This window comes from Phyllobates terribilis, unplaced genomic scaffold (genome assembly GCF_046119375.1).
Source record: "Phyllobates terribilis strain yellow unplaced genomic scaffold, ASM4611937v1 Scaffold_11__3_contigs__length_659146591, whole genome shotgun sequence".
Classification (NCBI taxonomy): Eukaryota; Metazoa; Chordata; class Amphibia; order Anura; family Dendrobatidae; genus Phyllobates; species Phyllobates terribilis.
This window is the reverse complement of record NW_027362771.1, coordinates 256,601,275-256,624,112: the sequence shown is the minus strand read 5'-3', so window position 1 is coordinate 256,624,112 and position 22,838 is coordinate 256,601,275. Positions and strand designations below refer to the sequence as shown.

General features: G+C 43.4%; 1 protein-coding gene across 11 annotated transcripts in view; it reads left to right on the top strand.

Annotated features, from left to right (window-relative positions):
* Positions 1-22,838, top strand: part of LOC141166004 (pendrin-like) — a 254,407-nt gene that overhangs the window by 226,824 nt on the left and 4,745 nt on the right. For 10 of the 11 annotated variants that reach the window (XM_073652189.1, XM_073652192.1, XM_073652196.1 and 7 more), the window contains 7 exons: positions 316-385; positions 6,699-6,791; positions 6,930-7,025; positions 8,344-8,571; positions 10,528-10,582; positions 13,552-13,694; positions 20,398-20,490. In XM_073652189.1, the coding sequence (XP_073508290.1) occupies positions 316-385; positions 6,699-6,791; positions 6,930-7,025; positions 8,344-8,571; positions 10,528-10,582; positions 13,552-13,694; positions 20,398-20,490 (778 nt within the window). The remainder of the gene's footprint in view (positions 1-315; positions 386-6,698; positions 6,792-6,929; positions 7,026-8,343; positions 8,572-10,527; positions 10,583-13,551; positions 13,695-20,397; positions 20,491-22,838) is intronic. The other variant, XM_073652200.1, reaches the window with a different exon arrangement.

Below are 22,838 nucleotides of genomic sequence, written 5' to 3'. Positions count from 1 at the left end.
TAAAGCCGCGCCAGCTGCTTCTCTGTGCCTGCCGGAAAGAATTTTTCCTCCTAGTAGCCGGGCTTTCAGTGCAGCGGCCGAGCAGCTTTAGAACGCTATTAACCTGCAGATTAATCCCATATCTGCAGATTAATAGCGACATCTATGATTGAAAGCCAGAGGCTGCTGAGAGGAATAAAGTTCATTGCCTCCGGGTAGCCCTGCTTTTAGTGTGGGGGCAGCACAGCTTTAAAACGCTATTAATCTGCAGGATAGTAGTATTTGGGAACATGACGGGTTCCCTTTAATATATTCAATTCTGTTTCTCTTTTTCAGTCCATCATACAGTTCTCTTGGAAATATTCCTGGTACGGATATTTATAAAGATATCCAGAACTACAGAAATGTATGTAGAAAATGACTTTTAATTGTATCCCTTATTAACATAGAGAAAATTAGTGAAGTCATTGCATATTGCTACTTAGGCTGAATGTTCCCGTGGTCTGGACCAATGCCTACCAGGAAAAATGCATTTCAGGGAAACGACTGTAAATCTTTGTGTATAATTATGTTGTCACTGGAACTTTTTCAAGCCTTGCACATTTAGGGCAGATGTCTTACAAGCTTTAAAATTTTGGAAGCCTCAAGTAAATAGGAATTTAAGAGGGCTTGAGAGATGTTCCTTTTGGCAGCCAATGTAGGGTGGCACCTTAAAGGAAATCTGTGACTGGCATACTCTTTTGGCGATATCTTTGTCTGTTTGACACTGCTTTTTTCTGCCAAGGGCCATTTGTATATTTATAACATAATTTGGGGGCCATACAAATTCATCAACTTAAAAATGATCCTGCTATATTTGGTCAAACATTTGTTTTCCCTTCTTGGTTTGCCTCTCTTCAGGTGTTTCGTATTTTCCTGTTTTGCCATCACATTCTTGGTTGGGTGTTATATATTCACCCTTCACTGCACTTCCTTGCTGGCTATACCTCTTGGTAGATGTGTATCCAGGAGTTCCAGCCCTCAGCTAAGGGGTTTAACTTGTTTGATAAACTCCAGCTGTATTCCTGCAGTGAGTGTGTTTGCTTGCCTAATCAGCACCTTTTCCTTTTATCACTGTTAAGTTTCTGGGAGGTCACTTCTCCCTTTTATTTTGGTTCTCTTTAGTTTCCCCTTAATACTTAATATGAACTTGCTTTACTTTCTCACCCTGGGTTTTCGTATTTTACTTTACACTTTCCTCTTCCCTTGTTTGCAGTGTGTTGCTGCCTCCCCTCTGGTTCCTTAGGAGGAAGAAGGGACCCATCAACGGCCTTTTAAGGAGTTAGGTCCGAGGTGTTTTTAGTTGTGCGGCTAGGGCCTTTCTAGTCTGTACAGGGACCAATAGGGTGTAGGTGTGGCTTCTCCCTGTGGTTGAACTTCCCTTTTTTCGTTACCGTGTGTGTGTACACGTTTATAACACCATAGGAGACACTGAGCCTGCTGTACACATCATATGGAATGTTATGCTCGCGCCCGGACTGACTGGCGTGAGCGTGATTAGTGATCCCACTGTACCATGATCCGAGGAGTGCCTGGAGGGGCGTAACTAAGTATCAACCCGATCCGACCAAGGTCGCACAGCGGCTCAGTCGACTCCGTGAACCAAGGAAGAACCGAGCAGAGGGACCAGGTGCTACTCCAGGTCAGACCCGGTCACACCTGTTGACCCACACTGGGGAATGCAGGAACAGGCAAGTTAGACTGACATAGAGGCAGGTGGGTATTGGCAGGCACGGCTGGTATGCAGACAGGTGGATACTGGTAAGCACGGCTGGTATACAGACAAGGGGTACTGGCAAGCACAGCTGGTATGCAGACAGGGGGGCACTGGCAAGCACGGCTGGTATGCAGACAGGTGGGCACTGGCAAGCATTGCTGGTATGTGGACAGGTGGGTACTGGCAAGCACGGCTGGAGTGCAGACAGGGAGATACTGGCAAGTACGGCTGGAGTGCAGACAGGGAGGTACTAGCAGGTTGGAGCGCAGGCTGGATAGGGTCCAGTACAGACTGGGAGACAGGAACAGAGCCGCAGATGCAGTAGACAAGCAGAGTAAAGCGAAACCGCCGGAGCGGAGGACAAGGCAGAGCAGAGAGGAACCGCCGGTGCAGTGAGCAAGCAGAGCGGAGCGAAAACCGCAGGTGCGGTGGGCAAGGCAGAGCAGAGCGAAACTGCCGGAGTGGTGGACAAGGTAGAGCAGAGAGGAACCACCGGAGCAGTGGTCAAGGCAGAGCAGAGAGGAACCGCCGGTGCGGTGTACAAGGCAGAGCAGAGCGAAACCGAGGTGCGGTGGACAAGGCAGAGCAGAGCGAAACCACAGGTGCGGTGGACAAGGCAGAGCAGAGCAAAACCGTAGGTGCTGTGGACAAGGAGAGCAGAGCGAAACCGCAGGTGCGGTGGACAAGGCAGAGCAGAGCGAAACCGCAGGTGCGGTGGACAAGGCAGAGCAGAGCGAAACCGCAAGTGCGGTGGACAAGGCAAAGCAGAGCGAAACCGCAGGTGCGGTGGACAAGGCAGAGCAGAGCGAAACCGCCGGGGCAGTGGGCAAGTCAGAGCAGAGAGAAACCGCAGGCGCGGTGAGCAAGGCAGAGCAGAGAGAAGCCGCCGGAGCGGTGGGCAAGTCAGAGCAGAGAGAAACCGCTGGCGCGGTGAGCAAGCAGAGCCGAACAGGGCTGAAGATGCAGGCAGAGAGGACAGGGCTCTGTTCACATGGAACAGACTGGAAAATACAGGGAGATGGCTAGAACACAGGAAGTAGATACGGAGGAAGGGAAAAGGGACAAGCAGAACCAAATACACACAAGGTACTTACTATGAAGTAGTGAGTTTTGTGTCCACTTGCAAACAGAAGTACAGAGACAACGAGTTGAAGTTAGGTGCAGGTTCAGATGCTGCAGGAAAGGGGAAGGTACGGACATAGAGACAAACAGGTAACAGGGTAGGATACAATTCAGACAGGAACTGCTACTGCAACGAGATACAAGAACGAGCCTGGGTATACAGCCCCCAGAGTGGCGGAAACAGACTAGAAGTGAAAGATAACAGGCCTGGGTATACAGCCCCCAGAGTGGCAGAAACAGACTAGAAGTCAGAGATAACAGGCCTGGGTATACAGCCCCCAGAGTGTCGGAAACAGACAAGATAACAGGCCTGCGTATGCAGTCCCCAGGGTGGCAGAAACAGACTAGAAGTCACAGATAACAGGTCTGGGTATGCAGCCCCCAGAGTGGCGGAAACAGACTAGAAGTCAGAGATAACAGGTCTGGGTATGCAGCCCCCAGAGTGGCGGAAACAGACAAGATACAGGCCAGGACCTGGCAATTCAGTTGCAAAGACAAACTGAGTGAAGGTGTTGCTCAGGCTCCTCCTTCTGGGTGGAGGGGGGTTAAATATCCAGTGACTCACAGCAATAGGCTGGGGACGCATTAGGTGCGCGCCCACAGCAGCTATAAGAATCAGGAAGTAACCAGGCCGCCGCCCTAAGCAATCAAACAAGAGACATGCACACAGCATGAATTGGAGCAAGGTTTGTAGGCTGGACTCATGGGTAAGATTGCTGTCTTGCATAGTGGGAGGTGGTGCACTATGCAAGCACACCGCCAGGGATGTTACATGGGAGACACTGAGGCTGCTGTTTATACATCATATAGGATACACTAAGACTGCTATACATACATCACACAGGATGATTACTATATATGCATCACACAGGATGATTGCTATACAATGGGTACTGAAAGTATTCAGACCCCTTTAAATTTTTCACTCTTTGATTCATTGCACCCATTTGGTAAATTTTAAAAAGTTCATTTTTTCTCATTAAAGTACACTCTGCATCCCATCTTGACAAAACCAGAAATGTAGAAATTTTTGCAAATTTATTAAAAAAGAAAAACTGAAATATCACATGGTCATACATATTTAGACCCTTTGCTCAGTATTGAGTTGAAGCACCCTTTTGAGCTAGTACAGCCATGAGTCTTCTTGGGAATGATGCAACAAGTTTTTCACACCTGGATTTGGGGATTCTCTGCCATTCTTCCTTGCAGATCCTCTCCAGTTACGTCAGGTTGGATAGTGATCGTTTGTGGACAGACATTTTCAGGTCTCTCCAGAGATGCTCAATTAGGTTCTGGTCAGGGCTCTGGCTGGGCCAGTTAAGAATGGTCACAGAGTTGTTCTCAAGCCACTCCTTTGTTACTTTAGCTGTGTGCTTAGGGTCATTGTCTTGTTGGAAGGTGAACCTTCGGCCAAGTCTGAGGTCCAGAGCACTCTGGAAGAGGTTTTCATCCAGGATATCTCTGTACTTGGCCGCATTCATGTTTCCTTCAATTGCAACCAGTTGACCTGTCCCTGCAGCTGAAAAACATCCCCATAGCATGATGCTGCCGCCACCACCATGTTTCACTATTGGGATTGTATTGGGCAGGTGATGAGCAGTGCCTGGTTTTCTCCACACATACCGCTTAGAACTATCACCAAAAAGTTCTATCTTTGTCTCATCAGACCAGAGAATCTTAATTCTCATAGTATAGGAGTCATTCATGTGTTTTTGAGCAAACTCTATGTGGGCTTTCATATGTCTTGCATTGAGGAGAGGCTTCTGTCGGGCCACTCTGCCATAAAGGCCCATCTGGTGAAGGGCTGCAGTAATAGTTGACTTTGTGGAACTTTCTCCTATCTCCCTACTGCATTTCTGGAGCTCAGCCACAGTGATCTTGGGGTTCTTCTCTACCTATCTCACCAAGGCTCTTCTCCCATGATTGCTCAGTTTGGCTGGATGGCCAGGTCTAGGAAGACTTCTGGTGGTCCCAAACTTCTTCCATTTAAGGATTATTGAGGCCACTTTGCTCTTAGGAACCTTGAGTAATGCAGAAATTCTTTTGTAACCTTGGCCAGATCTGTGCCTTGCCACAATTCTGTCTCTGAGCTCCCTGGGCAGTTCCTTTAAGCTCATGATTCTCATTTGGTCTGACATGCACTGTGAGACAGGTGTGTGCCTTTCCAAATCAAGTCCTATCAGTTTAATTAAACACAGCTGGACTCCAATTAAGGAGTAGAACCATCTCAAGGAGGATCACAAGGAAATGGACAGCATTTGACTTAAATATGAGTGTCTGAGCAAAGGGTCTGAATACTTATGACCATGTGATATTTCATGTTTTTTTTTAATACACTTGCAAAAATTTCTACATTTCAGTTTTTTTTTCAGCCAAGATGGGGTGCAGAGTGTACTTTAATGAGAAAAAAATGAACTTTTTAGAATCTACCAAATTGCTGCAATGAAACAAAGAGTGAAACATTTAAAGGGGTCTGAATACTTTCCGTACCCACTGTATATGCATCACACAGGATACCCTGAGACTGCTGTATTTACACATCACATAGGAGATTCTGCAATTGCTGGATACATAAAATAGGAGACAATGAGACTGCTATCTATACATCACATATGATACATTAAAACTATGCTTCATATACATCAAATAGGAGACACTGCGACTGCTGCAAACATCAAATAGGAGACACTGCAACTGCTGCATACATTTCAGGTAGAAGCGCAGAGCGCACTAATTCTGTCCTCATAGAATGGCACCACAGCAGCTTCCTATGTGATGTGTATACAGCAGTATCAGTGTATCCTATGTGATGTATACAGCAGAGGACCCACTGCTTGAATTCTATAATGTTACATGAGCCGTGATGAATTTTTCACTTTAAGGAGACATGCATTGAAATATACATCTGTGTTCAGTACAACTTACTGCTGTGAGCAGCTCTTTTCAAAACTTACTATTGCAAAGTGTCAACTGTGCTGCAGACTGACCTACACAAACTTGTAAAAGGAGTTGCGAATAGCAACATCATTAATACCGCCAAGAATCACGCGCCTCACCATCGCATTAGGGGTGAGTTAATTAAAGGGGTGGACCAAAGATCAAAGTAATTTTAATCCCTGCGTGCTGTCACTGTGTGATGTGCACAACCACAGCGTGCAGCTCAGATCAATAGTAACAAGCCGTCAACAGAGCAGCGCATAGTGTCAGTGCATGATGTCAGGATACCCAGCGTTCAGAGACAAGTGCTGTGCCCGCAAGTGACAGTGCGTGCTGCTCTGTTGCTAGCTCGTTACTACTGGTCTGAACCAGCAACACAGAGCACAGTGTCATTGTGCACATCGCACAGTAACAGCAGGCAGGGACTAGCCCAGCCCCTGAAACTAGCGTCTCTGATGACGCTTCGTTTCAGGGAGGGGGCAGAGGCTGTGACAGTGATCGCAGCCTCTGCCTCCTGCTCTGATGATGCTTTGTTTGAGTATCCCAGCATGCACTGGGATTCTCAAACGAAGCATCATCACACAGGAAATAGGGAAAAAAGTACAATTACAGTTAGATAATGTAGTTAGGGAACGGTATGGAATTTTTATGCAAGTATATTAGAAATTAATTTAGATTACGGCACTAAAAAGATAGAGATTTAGATTAAAATGTCTTTGGCCTTCAGAACACCCCTTTAAACGTTTGACCAAATATAGCAGGATCATATTTAAGTTGATAATTTTATATGGCCTGGGAATGATGCTATAAATATCCAAATGACCCTTGGCAGGAAAAAAGATTCCCCGCCACTGTAATAAAATATAGTAGTTACATATTCATGCAAGTATTTTGTTTTTCAAAGGTTGATGAACCAGAAGGAATTAAAATAATCAGATTCGCTAGTCCTATATTCTATGGCAATGTCGAAAGTCTGAAAGATGGCATTAAGTCAGTTGTGAGTATGTTTATATCAAAAGTGCAAATATATTAGTAATTGCATATTTTGCTCCATGTGGATTTTACAGATTTTTGTCTTTTTTTGCTATTACATTGTGACAGCAATTTAGAAAATTTTAATAATCATTTTACACAGGTTGGGTTTGATGCTGTTGAAGTTTTCAACAAAAGAACAAAGGCACAACGAAAACTAAATAAACTTCTCAAAAAAAAGCAGTCACTGGCAAATGAGGTAAGGCATGACCTAGTGACAAAGTTTATAGAATAAATCTAAATGCATTTACGATCACTAAAACTAATGGCCCATTTAGAGGAGCCGGTTCATGCTGTTAAACATCTGCTCCATACACTTAGGCTGCGTGCCCACTATGCGTTTTTCAAGCGTTTTTGCCGCGGAATTTCCACAGCGAAAACGCTTAAAAACCGCTTGCTAATACGTGGCCGCAATGATAATCCGCATGTGCTGTGCACATGCTGCAGAAATTTCCACTGCGGATTATCATTGCGGAAAATATGCAGCATGCCCATTAATTTTGCTGACACGCAGCGTAATTGCCGCCATTGACTTGCATTGAATCGCTTAATATCTGCATGACTACATGTGCACTTGTGGATATTAAGTGATTCAATGTGCGGATGGTACCCGGGTCTGGAGAAGAGGAGACTCTCCTCCAGAGCCGGGTACCATAGTACCTGTTAAAAAAAATAATTTAAAATAAAAAATAAACATATACTTACCTTCCGATGGACCCCGGTGTTTTCTCCAGTGCGTCCTTTCTCTTGTACGGCTCGCGGTGATCTAAAAGGACCTGCGTTGACGTCATTTAGTTGTGTGACAGGTCACGCGACCGCCGGTGGTCCTTTTAGACCACTGCGAGCCGTACAAGAGACAGGACGCATCGGAGAAAACACCGGGGGCCATCGGAAGGTAAGTATAATGTTTATATTTATTTTTTACCATTTTTATTCTTTTTCTTAACTATCACTTGGTCACACTATTTAAAAATCCATGCCGGTTGCATGGATTTATATAGTGTGACCAAATTGTCAAGCACTTTTCCAAGTGATGCTAAAATCACTTGGAAAAGCGCTTGATAACCAGTATGCAAAAACGCTTGACAAACGCTTCTACCTGGCAGGAAAAACGCATGTAAAATCCGCATGCGTTTTTCTTGCCAGGGAGAAGCGGAAAAAATATGCAGCATTTCTGCATCATGGGCACATAGCCTTATATTGAGAAAGGCCACGCCCACTAGAGTGACTGCACACTTATCATTTTAGACTGGACAACCCCTTTAACATGAATATTCTATGAGCATACAAGATCATGTTATCGGCAGCACATCACTCATTTACACAAGATGTGCTGCTGACTACAATTTTTATACCAGCATAAAAATCATCGCACTAAGTGAACAATTGTTTTGCTCGTTGGTCAGGTGATTTCCGGCCTGTTTAGAAGGGCTCATATAAAGTGAACATAAGCTAGACCTTTGATTTATACTCAAGCACTAACAGATTCTTATAGTAGATTTTATATATTGTTTCAGAATGGGAACAAAGGAAACTCCACCACTAATGAAGATGCAGAATCAGACGATGACATGGATACTTATAATGGCAGAGAGATCAAAGCACATGACTTAAATATGCAAGTAGACTGGGATACAGAATTCCCTGACGGTGTGTCTATCCCAGTGGTTACCATTCACAGTATAATTTTTGATTTTGGACGAGTGTGCTTCCTTGATGTGGTCGCTGTGGATTGTCTGAAAGGAGTAAGTAAAATTAATTCCTCCTCCAACAAAAGTTATCTGAGAGAAGTATATATGTATTCAGAGTTCAGCACTTGTTTAAAGTCAGGCTGGAAGATGAAAAGTTTGATTTCCTGCTTATGTGTGGAAGGGAGGGGTAGAAGGTGCAAATAACAGATGTCACAAAAGTAAGGGTTCAAGAAACAGATCCGTTTAATGAGAGACACAAGCAGCGCCGCCTATTAACTATAATGGGGTAGGTTGTGCAGTCGTTATTTTAATGTAAAAAATAGAAAGTAGGTTTCAAAGAACTGCGAAAATGCAATCAAGCCAAGTTAGGCTGCGTGCCCACTATGCGTTTTTCAAGTGTTTTTGCCGCAGAATTTCAGCAGTGAAAACGCTTAAAAAACGCTTGGTAATACATGTCCCATGGTCCCCAATGATAATTCGCATGTGCTGTGCACATGCTGCGGGAATCTCCGCTGCGGATTATCATTGTGGAAAAATCCACAGCTTGTCCATTAATTTTGTGGACACGCAGCGTAATTGACGCCATTGACTTGCATTGAATTGCTTAATATCCGCATGATTACGTGTGCACTTGTGGATATTAAGCGATTCAATGTGCGGATTCTCCTCCTGAGCTGGGTACCATAGTACCTGTTAAAAAAAAGAATTTAAAATAAAAAATATACATTATACTCACCTTCCGATCTTCCCCACTCTCCTCTATGGTGTGTCCTGGCTCCCCTGTGGCTTGCGATGGTGTAAAAGGACCTTCCTTGATGTCATTTAGTCATATGACAGGTCACGCGACTGCTGACTTCGGCGGTCGCGTGACCTGTCACATGACTAAATGACATCATGGAAGGTCCTTTTACACCACCGGGAGCCGTACAAGAGACCTGACGCACCGGAGAGAAGACTGTGGCCATCAGAAGGTGAGTATAATGTTGTTGTTTTTTTATTTTTTACCATTTTTATTCTTTTTTTAACTATTAACTTGGTCACACTATATAAATTCATGCTGGTTGCATGGATTTATATAATGTGACCAAGTTTTCAAGCACTTTCCAAGTGATGCTAAAATCGCTTGGAAAAGCGCTTGATAACCCGCATGCTGAAATGCATGTGAAGAACGCTTCTACCTGGCAGGAAAAATCCATGTAAAATCCGCATGCGTTTTTCCTGCCAGGGAGATGCAGAAAAAATCTGCAGCATTTCTGCATCGTGGGCACTTACAGGTTTGTGTCAATGTAATATATTATGTGTTCCCTTAATTACCACTAAGTAATGCATATTCTTCTTCTTCTTATGAGGTTAGGATTAGCTGGCAATATTGACCCCAACACATGTCAAGCAGCCAAAGGCTGCACTATAGCAATGCTACATAGAACCATAATGAAAGTAAATGTGATTGTATACAACCCACAACTTGGCGTGACATGCAAGTCATAAGAATTCCAGAGAATTTGGATCACTTGCGACTTGAGTTTGTCAGTCCTGGTTACTTGTAGATCACAACAAGACTATGTAGATTCACAGTCATCATGATAAGGTTGTGATGCAGAATTGTCATAGTGACAATAGCCAAAGCCGTCATATATCCCAAGCTTTGCTCTGAAGACACGTGGATGAGATAAAAACAATATGGAAGTTCATTTAAGCAGGCAGACGCTGATTTATTACTAGCCAAGTCCCTCCGCCGCCTAAAAAAAACAACAACATATATCTGATAATATAAAAACACTTGTAATGGAAAGGAAAACACAATTTAAATTATATTATTGTTGCGCTTTGTGGTCTTTAAAAAAAAAAAAAACAGACACGTTTTTAATTTTTTTCCCTGATATCCGTAAAAAATGTAAAATATAAATATAAAAATTCTTGTTATGAAATTGTTTTGTCCTAGTCTAAATAATCTATTGGAAACTTGATTTTGAAGTGTATTTATAAGGAGTAATTCTATGTATTTTTCAGATATTTAAAGAATTTCAGAGGATTGATGTAGATGTATATATAGCAGAGTATGATGGTAAGTTATCTCTGCTGCTAAATTCAATTTTGGTCAGTGTGTCCACATCAGAATAAATGATATTGTATACCATAAAAATAATTGCATAGGCCAGTAGTTTTATAATGAGCCTTATTATGTGTTTTAGAATATACAGTAATAATCATTATGGTGTGATTACAGAGAGTGTGGCTGTAATCACACCCCAGCACTTTGAGTCCCTTTAATGCTATTTACTTGCAGATTAACCCTATAACTGAAGGTAAATAGCAAATTCCTTGCAGATGTTGTCCATGGTGGGCCTTGAGCCCAGGACCCCAGCGCTGCAAAGCAACAGTGCTAACCACTGAGCCACTGTGCTGCTGATTGACTCCTTTCCCAGCTCGGCACAAGTGGTTATAGAAAAAAGTGCTATTGTATCTGCTTTACAATGCTAATAGAGAAAGAAAGAACCATACCAAAAAAGGGATCACCTTCAAAATGACAAATATTGTTTATATGAAATATCAAAACATTTTTTATAAGAAAAGACAGACATCTCATGAATATAAAAACGATTAAAAAACCCAAAAGGGTATAGAAACACAATCTCATTCTCATAACGGAGCTAATGTCTAAAGTCTAATGCCATTTAAGACCCCTAATATGAGTACATTTCCAATAAATAGACAACCAAAGTATGCTATAACTCAGCTGCCGTACCTAATGCAGTATCTCAAAACATACGATGATAAAGAACAATATTACCAATTACATTAGACCCAAAATGAGGTACATACATTGTTATTGGCATGGAAACACACAACAGAATCAGCATATATAGTATATGCACATTGGAGAATCGCAGCATGAAGAACCTCCTGTATGTTGTCATATTTGAAAAGACAATTGCAGAGAATCTTAACTACAATGAAGATATACTACAACCCCTGGCAAAAATTATGGAATCACCGGGCTCGGAGGATGTTCATTCAGTTGTTTAATGTTGTTGAAAAAAAGCAGATCACAGACATGGCACAAAACTAAAGTCATTTCAAATGGCAACTTTAGGGCTTTAAGAAACACTAAAAAAAATCAAGAAAAAAAATGTGGTACTCAGTAAGGGTAATTTTTTTCAGACCAAGCAGAGGAAAAAAAATATGGAATCACTCAATTCTGAGGAAAAAATTATGGAATCACCCTGTAAATTTTCATTTCCAAAACTAACACCTGCATCAAATTAGATCTGCTCGTTAGTCTGCATCTAAAAAGGAGTGATCACACCTTGGAGAGCTGTTGCACCAAGTGGACTGACGTGAATCATGGCTCCAACAGGAGAGATGTCAATTGAAACAAAGGAGAGGATTATCAAACTCTTAAAAGAAGGTAAATCATCACGCAATGTTGCAAAAGATGTTGGTTGTTCACAGTCAGCTGTGTCTAAAATCTGAACCAAATACAAACAACATGGGAAGGTTGTCAAAGGCAAACATACTGGTAGACCAAGGAAGTCATCAAAGCGTCAAGACCGGAAACTTAAAGCATTATGTCTCCAAAACAGGAAATGCACAACAAAACAAATGAGGAACGAATAGGAGGAAACAGGAGTGAATGTCTGTGACTGAACTGTAAGAAACCGCCTAAAGGAAATGGGATTTACATACAGAAAAGTTAAACAAAAGCCATCATTAACACCTAAACAGAAAAAAACAAGGTTACAATGGGCTAAGGAAAAGCAATTGTGGACTGTGGATGACTGAATGAAAGTCATATTCAGTGATGAATCGCGAATCTGCATTGGGCAAGGTGATGATGCTGGAACTTTTGTTTGGTGCCGTTCCAATGAGATTTATAAAGATGACTGCATGAAGAGAACATGCAAATTTCAACAGTCATTGATGATATGGGGCTGCATGTCAGGTAAAGGCACTGGGGAGATGGCTGTCATTACATCTTCACTAAATGCCCAAGTTTACATTGCTATTTTGGACAGTTTACTTATCCCATCAATTGAAAGGATGTTTGGGGATGATGACATCATTTCTCAAGATGATAATGCATCCTGCCATAGAGCAAAAACTGTGAAAACATTCCTTGAAAGAAGACACATAAGGTCAATGTCATGGCCTGCAAATAGTCCGGATCTCAATCCAATTGAGAATCTTTGGTGGAAGTTGAAGAATATGGTCCACGACAAGGCTCCAACCTGCAAAGCTGATCTGGCAACAGCAATCAGAGAAAGTTGGAGCCAGATTGATGAAGAGTACTGTTTGTCACTCATCAAGTTAATGCCTCAGAGACTGCAAAAAATTATTAAAGCCAGAGGTGGTGCAACAAAATACTAGTGATGTATTGGAGTGTTCTTTTGTGTGTTTGTTTTTCATGATTTCATAATTTTTTCCTCAGAATTGAGTGATTCTATAATTTTTTTCCTCTGCTTGGTCTGAAAAAAATTACCCTTACTGAGTACCACATTTTTTTTCTTGATTTCTTTTAGTGTTTCTTAAAGCCCTAAAGTTGCCATTTGAAATGACTTTAGTTTTGTGCCATGTCTGTGATATGCTTTTTTTCAACAACATTAAACAACTGAATGAACATCCTCCGTGTCCGGTGATTCCATAATTTTTGCCAGGGGTTGTACAAGCATAATGTGGGAGAGGAAAATAGAGGAAGGAAAAAAAAAAACACGGGTATCACCACTGGCATTGTGGCTTCCTTATTTACCCCTGAGGAAGCCACAACGCCAGTGGCGATACGCTTAGTTTTTTTTTTCCCTCCTCTATTTATCTATCTTTACCTAGATGACCCCAAATTATCCTTTTGCTTCTCCATGTTCATCATTGGTTTTTAGGTTTGCAGCTATGGATTTCTTTTCTCTATTTGCATTGACTTTGTCTGGCATGCTTTAGGCTGATCGCTCATATATATTTGGTGGTGCCCTCTGCGTATCTTCTTGTATCTGCTTTAAAGTTACAAGTGATCTATAACAATTGATTTTCACTCTATAACAGATAATGTATTAAGACAATTGGAAAGATGCTGTTTCTTTAATGACGCAATCAAGACTGACGTTTGTTTCCTGACTACCCATGATGCTGTTTTGCATATACAGAAGCAGAAAAAGAGCTGCAGTAACCATAGTGTATTGGATATGGTAAGCCGACGTAACATTTGTGTTTATGAATACAGGAAACTTTTCATTCAACTTTTAAATCTATATAATTAGTTATCATACAAAAAGTATAATTATAAAAAGCAATAAGAATAAATGTGAGCCCCCTAGGCTCCAGGGCCTGGGTGCGATTGCAACCCTTGCACCTATTGTAGTTACGTCCCTGGTTCTTTGCAGTTCTATAAATGACTTTATTATTGCCTTTGCTTCTGAAGAAAACAACTAAAGTGTGTCATTTTGCAGCTCTATAAGGCCGAGTTCACAATGTCTTTGGGCCACAAGTTAGTGGCTCCTTCTGAAACCCCAACGAGGCCATTCACTTTAATGAGATAGGTAGAGTCACGCCCCTGCTTCACTGAGAGAAGCAGGAAGAGAAGCTAGTTGTCAAGTGATTGAAAGTATGAATATTGCATGTTTTGGAAGCTTGGCTTACGTGGTAATCGAGCCCCGGCTCTCACAGCCAGTAGCAGTGCCCGGCTGTTTAACCCACTAAATGCCGTTTTCTATATCAATCGCGACATTTAGGAGGATAGGGGAGGGAGGGGACTCCCTCTCCCATCCGATCGGGGCCCTGGCGACGTCATCTTGAGACCCAGTCATTGTCATGACAACAAGAGATCATCATAACGAACTCCGGGTCTGCCAGCGATTGTAGCCTGCTTAGACCATGACAGGAGCATGGTCTAAGAGGCATCTGTCAATGTAACACTGACAGGTAAAAAGCATTGCAATTCTGGTGCATTGCAATGCATTATACCAACGATCAGATTGATAAAAGTTAGTCTCATGAGGGACTAAGTAAAAAAGTTAAAAAAAAAATTTAAAATATGACATAGCTTTTGACCACATATGGGGCTTTGGCGTACTCAGGAGAAATTGTGTAACAAATTGTACCATTTTGTGCTGCTGTTTTGGCATGTTAGGGACTCTTCAAATGTGACATGGCATCCACAATGTATTCCAGCCAAAATTGCGCTCCAGAATTTAATTGGCGCTCCTTCCCTTCCAAGCCCTGATGTGTGCCCAAACTGTAGTTTTATGCCTCTTTCAGTAGTGTTCAAAATAATAGCAGTCCAGTATGACTAACCAGATTAATCACTGTTTTTGATATAAATTATATTACCACATGTCAAACAATTTACGAGTTGGTGCAGTAGATTCTAAGAAAACCAACAGACTCAGCATTCATTATCTGCATGTTTTTGAGTCTGTGTATTTGAATAATTAATTGAAAGGGGGTGTGTTCAAAATAATAGCAGTGTGGAGTTCAATTAGTGAGGTCAATCATTCTGTGAAGAAACAGGTGTGAATCAGGTCGCCCTTATTTAAAGGTGAAGCCAGCACATTTTGTACGTGCATTTCTCCTTGAAAGCCTGAGAAATATGTGTCATTCGAGACATTGTTCAGAAGAACAGCGTACTTTGATTAAAAAATTGATTGGAGAGGGTAAAACTTATAAAGAAGTGCAGACAATGATAAGCTGTTCAGCTAAAATGATCTCCAATGCTTTAAAATGGAAAGCAAAACCAGAGAGACGTGGAGAAAAACGGAAGACTACCATTCGAATGGATCGAAGAATAGCCAGAATGGCAAAAGCTCAGCTAATGATCAGCTCCAGGATAACTGTCCAGTCTCAAGTTACCTGTGAGTACTGTGAGAGTTAGAAGATGCCTGTGTGAAGCTAATCTCTTAGCAAGAAGTACCCGCAAAGTCCCACTGATAAAAAAAAGACATGTGTTCTTTGGCAAGTGGTATCCTCTTAGTACACCAACTGGCTTAAAAAGAAATGGAGAAACATTTTGTGGACTGATGAAAGTAAAATTGTTCTTTTTGGGTACAAGGGCCGCTAAAAGTTCCTCAGACAACCCCCAAACTCTGCATTCAAGCCACTGTACACTCTGAAGACAGTGAAGCATGGTGGTGCAAGCATCATGATATGGGCATGTTTCTCTTACTATGGTGCCGGACCTATTTATTGCATACCAGAGATCATGGACCAGTTTGCATACATTAACATACTTGAAGAGGTCATGTTGCCTTATGCTGAAGAGAATATGTCCTTGAAATGGGTGTCTCAACAAGACAACGACCCTAAACACACCAATAAACAAGCAAAATCTTGGTTCCAGTCCAACAAAATTGAGGTTATGGAGTGGTCAGCCGAATCCCAAGACCTTAATCCGATAGAACACTTGTGAGGTGACATCAAAAATGCCGTTTCTGAGGCAAAGCCAACAAATGCCAAAAAATTGTGCGATGCAGTCAAAGCATCTTGGGCTGGAATAACAGTTTACAGGTGCCAGAAGTTGGTTGACTCTATGCAACATAGATGTGAAGCAGTTCTAAAAAACTGTGGGTATACAACTAAATATTGGGTTAGTGATTCACAGGAATCCTAAATCCTGTGCTATTTTTTAGAACAGCCCAATGTTCATTTTTTGTTATTTTCTGTAAAAGTAGTTAAAAATTATATACATTTCTCTTCATGTTTTGAATTAGGGTATGTGCCTATAGGCAGATTTGAAGCAGAAATTTCCTGAGCGTTTTTGTCTCTCCTTGCCAGAAAAAAACACATGCAGTTTTTACATGTGTTTTTGATGCTTTTTTACATGCATTTTTTAAGCGTTTTTTTAAGTTTTTTTGAGCATCAATGAATGATTTTTGGAGCTAATAATAAAGTTGGTGGAACATTGCTTAAGCCCTTGGATTACCATAAGAACTGGGGTGAGTATATTGGTTCATTTAAATGATTAAAGAATGGGTCTGTTGCATTTCAAATTAAGTATTTACACTGTGCCTGTGTGTTTCTTTACTTTGTTTGGTCATGAAAAGGTCTGATTGACACCTTGACATCATCAAACAAAAGAGCTTGGTGTCAGCTAGTCCCATTCCCCCATTCTTCATTAGCATTTCTATTCATGTAATTTATGCGGCTGCTGTGAGCTGTTTTTTTTAGCCTGGGAAGGTGCACCTAGGCAAACATTTCCCTGGCCATTAAATAACATCTCACAGATGGTTCATTAGCCACTACATCTCCCAATCAGCACTCAGCAGCACTTTGGATAAAACGTATATTGTTGCGTCCAAAACGTGATGCTCTAATACCGCACTTTTGTTGTCGGTACATGTGAATCCACCACATATAATTACACTGCAATCGGTCAAAATCTGCAGCGGAGACTAGTGTGTCCGCTACAGAAGTTGACATGCTGCGGGTGAGTTTGGGTACGTGGTCACGGTCAGGAGCCGCTGCAGTTTTGACGCTGCGTGTTTATACAGCGTCAAACCCTCAGCGTCCAGATGTTACAGCATAGTGGGTGGGATCTCTAGAAATCCCATGTCTGCTATGCGTGCATCTGAGGCTGCGAATCACCCGCGGACACTGACATGCGGTGCATATTTCAGGACCACAGCATGTCAAATTTCTGTTGTGGAGACTAGCGACTCTTGTGGAGTCGCTAGTCTCCACAACAGAAATTTGACCACTAGAATGTATAGAATGCGGTAAATCCGCATGGTTCAGCGAACACATGTGAATTTACCTGCATTCAATAGAATGCAACATTTTGGATGCAGCAAAAATTAGCGTCCAAAGCGGTGCTACACCTGAATTGTGGGCACAAAGCCTAAAATTAAAAAAAAAATTGGCATGGGCTCCCGTGTCATTTTTAGAACAAGCAGAGGGAAAGCCGACCGCTGGGGGATATTAGTTGCCGCAGAAGGGGCCATTAGCCAACAATGTTCCATGGCTATTAATATCAGCCCACAGCTGTTTGTTTAGCCTTTACTGGATAGATTACAGGGGGACCCCAGAAAAAAATTTACGTGGGTTCCCCCTATAAAATATTGCCAGCAAAGGCTAAACTAGACAGCTGCGGGCTGATATTAATAGCCATGGAAGTGGCCATGAATACTAACCCCCTCCTCGGCTATCAATATCACCCCTCAGCAGTCGTAGAAATGGCGCATCCATAAGATGCGCCAAATCTGGCGCTTAGCCTCGCTCTTCCATACTGCCCTGCAGCGGTGGCAGGGGGTAATGGGTTTGGGGTTCACGTCAGCCTTGTATTGGCGGCTGACGTGAAGCCCAGGTTAGTAATGGAGGGCGTCCGTAAGACGCCCCCATTACTAACCGCGTGGTAAAATGGTCGCCGCTTCTTCAATAAAATACACGGCCAGAATAAAATATTTTAATGAAATAAAACACACGGTTCTACAATTTTTTTATTACAAGCCTCCGCGAAGCCCTCGATCTCCTGAAAAAAACATAGAAAAACAAACAACAATATCCCTCACCTGTCCGCCATCAACGACGCAGTCCACGATCACGACTGTCCCATGATGATCCGGATCATTTCTACAGCTGTGACATCAGCCATCACTGATGTCACAGCTGTAGAATACAGTACTGTATACTGACAGGGGTGTAGAATCACCCCTCTTAGTATACAGTGATGCAGGGGGTCACTGGGGTTCATCAGCTGAAGATCAGCTGATGAGCCCCGGTGAGCTAGAGACCGTGGGCACCTTCTTGTGAAGGTTTCCACGGTAAGCATCAGCTGATCGGTCATGATGCCGATCAGCTGATTACCATCTTCAGCAATGAGCTGATGGTCACGCCACCATCAGGTGATCGCTGACGTCACTGATCTGCTGATGGTCGTGTGACCATCAGGTGATCAGTGACGTCACCACAGGTCCTGGAAGTACATGGCGGGGCGCAAGCAGTGTACCGCGAGCCGCCGAAGAGACGATATTGCAGAGGTCAACACCGGGGGCCGCCGGATAGGTGAGTATGAAGGTTTTTTTTAACTTTCACTTTTCTATTCTTTTTTAACTGCCGCTGGCACGCGGGGTGGGAGGAGCAGGCTGCTGCTTCTCCCATCCACGTTGATCTCGCTGTTATCAGCCAGCCGTCGGATGAGAGAAGTAGAAGCCTCCTCTCCCGACCCGGGTACCAGCCGCGGCGCGATTCCGGCGTGATTTTGCACCTATTGATTTACATTGAAACACAGCAAATCTGCATGTATAGATATTATACATGTGGGTTTGCTGCGATTCAATGCAAGTCAATGGGCGTGATTTTGCCGTGAAATCGTGCCTGAATTGGTTGTGCTGCGGTTTGTGCTGCAGTGATAATCCGCAGCGGAAATTTCCGCATCATGTGCACAGCACATGCGGATTATCATTGGTATACATGGCAGACCTCTTACCAAGCGATTCCAATGCGTTTCCGCGGCGGAATAACTGCCACGGAAACGCATTAAAACCGCATCGTGTGCACTCAGCCTTAAAAAACAGTGTGCAATGTTCCCAATGCATGGAAATAAAAACTGGTGTAAAGATTTTGTGCTTAACTCATATTTTTGAACACACTGCTATTATTTTGAACACTACTGTATGGGGCATCGGTGTACTCAGGAGAAATTTCATAACAAATTGCATTTTCCATTTTCTTCTGTTACCCTTGTAAAAATGAAAAATTTGGGGCTGAAGCAACATTTTTGTGGGAAAAATGTATTTTTTCATTTTCACGGCTCAACGTTATCAAATTCAGTGAAGCCCCTGTGGGCTTAAGGTGCTCACCACATCTCTAGATAAGGTCCTTGAGGAGTGTAGTTTCCAAAATGGGGGCACGTGTGGGGGGTTTCCACAGTTTAGGCACAACAGGGGCTCTGCAAATGCAATCGATTCCAGTCAATTTTGCACTCCAAAAGTCAATTGGTGCTCCTCTGTATACTGTCCCCTCCTTGCTGTGCCCTCAGACACTCCCCCTAATGCTCCTCCCTCTTTATATTGCTCTCCCACACTACCCAGTCTCTATTATGTGCCCCCTCACACTTTTTCCCCCCATACTGTCCCCTCACACTATTCCTCTTAACTGTCTACTCACACATTCACCCCTCATTCATAAAACCTTCTTACTCCTCATACTGTGTCCCCCACCTCCTCCACATACTGTGTCCACACCAATCCCCTGACCCCCTCCCTCAGTGTGTTCACATCAATCCACACCCCGCTCCTTATAGTGTGCCCACAGAAATCCTCCCATAACTCCTCATACTTCATCCGCACCAATCCCCACTCTATATACTGTGTCCGCACCAATACTGTGTGTGTCTTGCTCGGCATGTCTGCTTAAATTCCTCCCCCTCCCCAATTACAATAAATCTCTTCATCTACAGGGGAGCACTTACCAGACCAATGTTCACTGCGCCTCTGCGGCGCTGGAGAGGGATGTCAGCAGAGTGATCAGATGACCTGGTCACTCTGCTGACGTTGCCCTGACCCGGAAGTGCTGGTGTTCATGTGAGAGACACGAGTACAATTGATTGGTTCTCTTGAGTCGGCTGTCAGCTTGACAGCCGGTACAGAGAGTGGCTAACTCCCACTCCGGGGGCCGCAAAATACATCAGGTGTCCCGACAGCACCCCCCTGCCGTCTGTGCCTAGGGCAAATGCCCCACTCACCCCATTAGATACACTCTTGCACAAAGTGATTCCATCTGTCTCATTATAGTTAATGGCATCGTCTGGGCTTCCACCCATATACTGTTTTTCAGGGATGCAGACGGAAGCCCCGACTGACGCATAGCCAAAACATGGTGTGAAGCTGGCCTATAATGGTTGTACATGTAGGTTTTTCTACCACATTTACTAAGACAATTTTGAAACTTCCTTTTAAGACATCACATATGCAAGAATCCAGCCAACTAGTGGAAATGAAAAAAATAAAAGAACTGAAGCATTCACAGTATCTGCAAAATCAGCAGGAAGAGGTGAGATGTTTCTTAAATTTTTATGGCAGATAATGTAGGAGGGAATCTAATTTAAGCTGATTCATAATTAAAGTGGTTCTCAGGGCATATAATATTGATGACCTATCCTAATAATATCAGACATATGGGGATCTGACACTCGAAACCACCACTGATCAACTGTTAACCCCTTCATGCTCCTTGAAGGGACTTTGAAGCAGGCTCAAAAGCAGAGTCTGCTCCATAGACGGCTATATTAAATAACTGCCACCTGCAACTAACAGCAGTGACCAGCACGCTTGCCGATCGTTGCTGTTAACTTCTTTAATGCCACTGTCAATCATCGACATTGCATTGAAGAGCCATAATCCAACCTAAACATTAGTTCAGGCGCCGATTGTCCCCCCCTTTCCTGCGATACAATTGAGGGGAGCTGATGATCAATTATGACAGCCGGGGGCTGGCAGAATGCCCACATACCTCTCATGTCATCTCTTCTGTAGCTGGCCATCAAGGAGACTGTCATTTTTACCATATACAGCAATAGTGCAAAGACTAACAAATACACATTTTAACCCCTTCCCGGTGGCCTAGTACCTGGAGTGTTAATGGTCTGGTGACCTGGTGCTCGTGGCCTGGTGCCCTGGTGCTGGTGGCCTGGGGTGCTGGTGACCTGGTGCTGGTGTCTTGCTGTGAGCGGAGTGGCAGAGCAGAGTGAGCAGCTTCTGGTCGCCGCAGCCATCTTTCTGAAGCTGTGTTCTACAGGAAAATGGCCACCGGGGCGGCAGAGCGCATGTGCCGGCTCCGACGGCCATTTTCCTGTAGATCACAGCTTCAGGCACATGGCCGCGGCCACCGGAAAGCCGCTCACTCTGCTCTTCCTCACAGCCAGACACCGGCTCCTGTACCCGGCCAGGCACGGCCCCCAGCCAGATACCGGCCCGCCTCACCTCTTCTTCCGCCGCAGCCCTGAAATCCCGCTCCACCACCACCGGTAAGTTGCGTTCGGACCATAAGACGCACCCCGCATTTTCCTCCCAAATTTGGGGGATATAAAGTGTGTCTTATGGTCCGAAAAATACGGTACTTGAGGCCTGGCATTGTTGTGTGGAACAAAGACTCCTGGAACATTTTGTAGAAGTGGCCATACCACTGGTTTCAGGATGAAAACAATGTAGTACTGAACTGTTAGTATATCTCGAATGATGATTAGATGGGTTCAGCTAATTTACATTATGGCACACCACACCATACTCCTGGGAGTAGTACTGATGTGAGATTCCCTCGAGAAGGCCTATATATGGCATTGTCCACAAAACCTTGTCAGATTTGAAGAATGGAGTCTAATCCATTCTGTACCGCAAGTGAGATTGGTTGTCTCATACCAGGCCTAAGATGTCAAACAGTGTCTAACAATGTCTACACAAACTATTTGAACGTATTTGGCTCATAGCCGACAACAGGATACAGGTGTTCTATTGATTTCACACCACAGTTCTCAAAGAGTATCATGGTTCAGAGCAAGATGGCAATGGAGGCTTTAATGGAGGTCTAGCCTCTTCAGTGTTGAGGCTCCCTTTTGTCTTGAACACAACAACAGCTGGAGATTGAGCTGGAGACCACATGGGCAACTCCAAGAAGACACCATAACAAGGGATTGCAAAAGTGATGCAGGAGCAGTTTTTCAATACTATAATGCTAGGCCAGATGATGTTAATACTACTGTTATCATTTTGTGCGGCTTAAACATGCTACCATGAACTGCAGCATCTACAGACTTGTCTACCATTGAGCATGTGTAGGACATCATTGGTCAACAATTGCAGTGGGAGCTGCCAGCAGCGAATCTTGATGAATTGTGTACCCATGTGCATTCAGAAGAAGACAGTAACAGCAAAGAGGAAGATGTGGTCAGCGGTGAGAACCAGGAATAGTGAGAGGAGATGGTTGTCAGGTTACTTGACACAACAAAGTTGAAGATGTGAACAACACCAGAAATAGCAGAGATTACTTTATTTGCAAGTTCATTGATAGCTGAGTTGAAGATGCAGATGGCACCAGAATACCATGATTTGAGCTTGTAGTAGTAGCTTGTTGACGTATAGCAGTCTGGAGCAGCAGAAAAGATAATCATACACCTAGGTGGAACAGAACTAAGTGGGAAGTGTGGCCTAACTAAGGAAAACACATGGTTGCAGAGTGCAATACTACTTCAATGTTCAGGCAGTGCACAGCCACCTTAGCAAGCAAGCCTTAAAATGCCTTGGATGATGACATCAAAGATACTCGCAGGCTACTAGAGAGGGGATCAGCCATAGGGGAAGCACACAAAGCCTGGTGCTGGAGCCTGGATAGGTAAGTAAAATCTC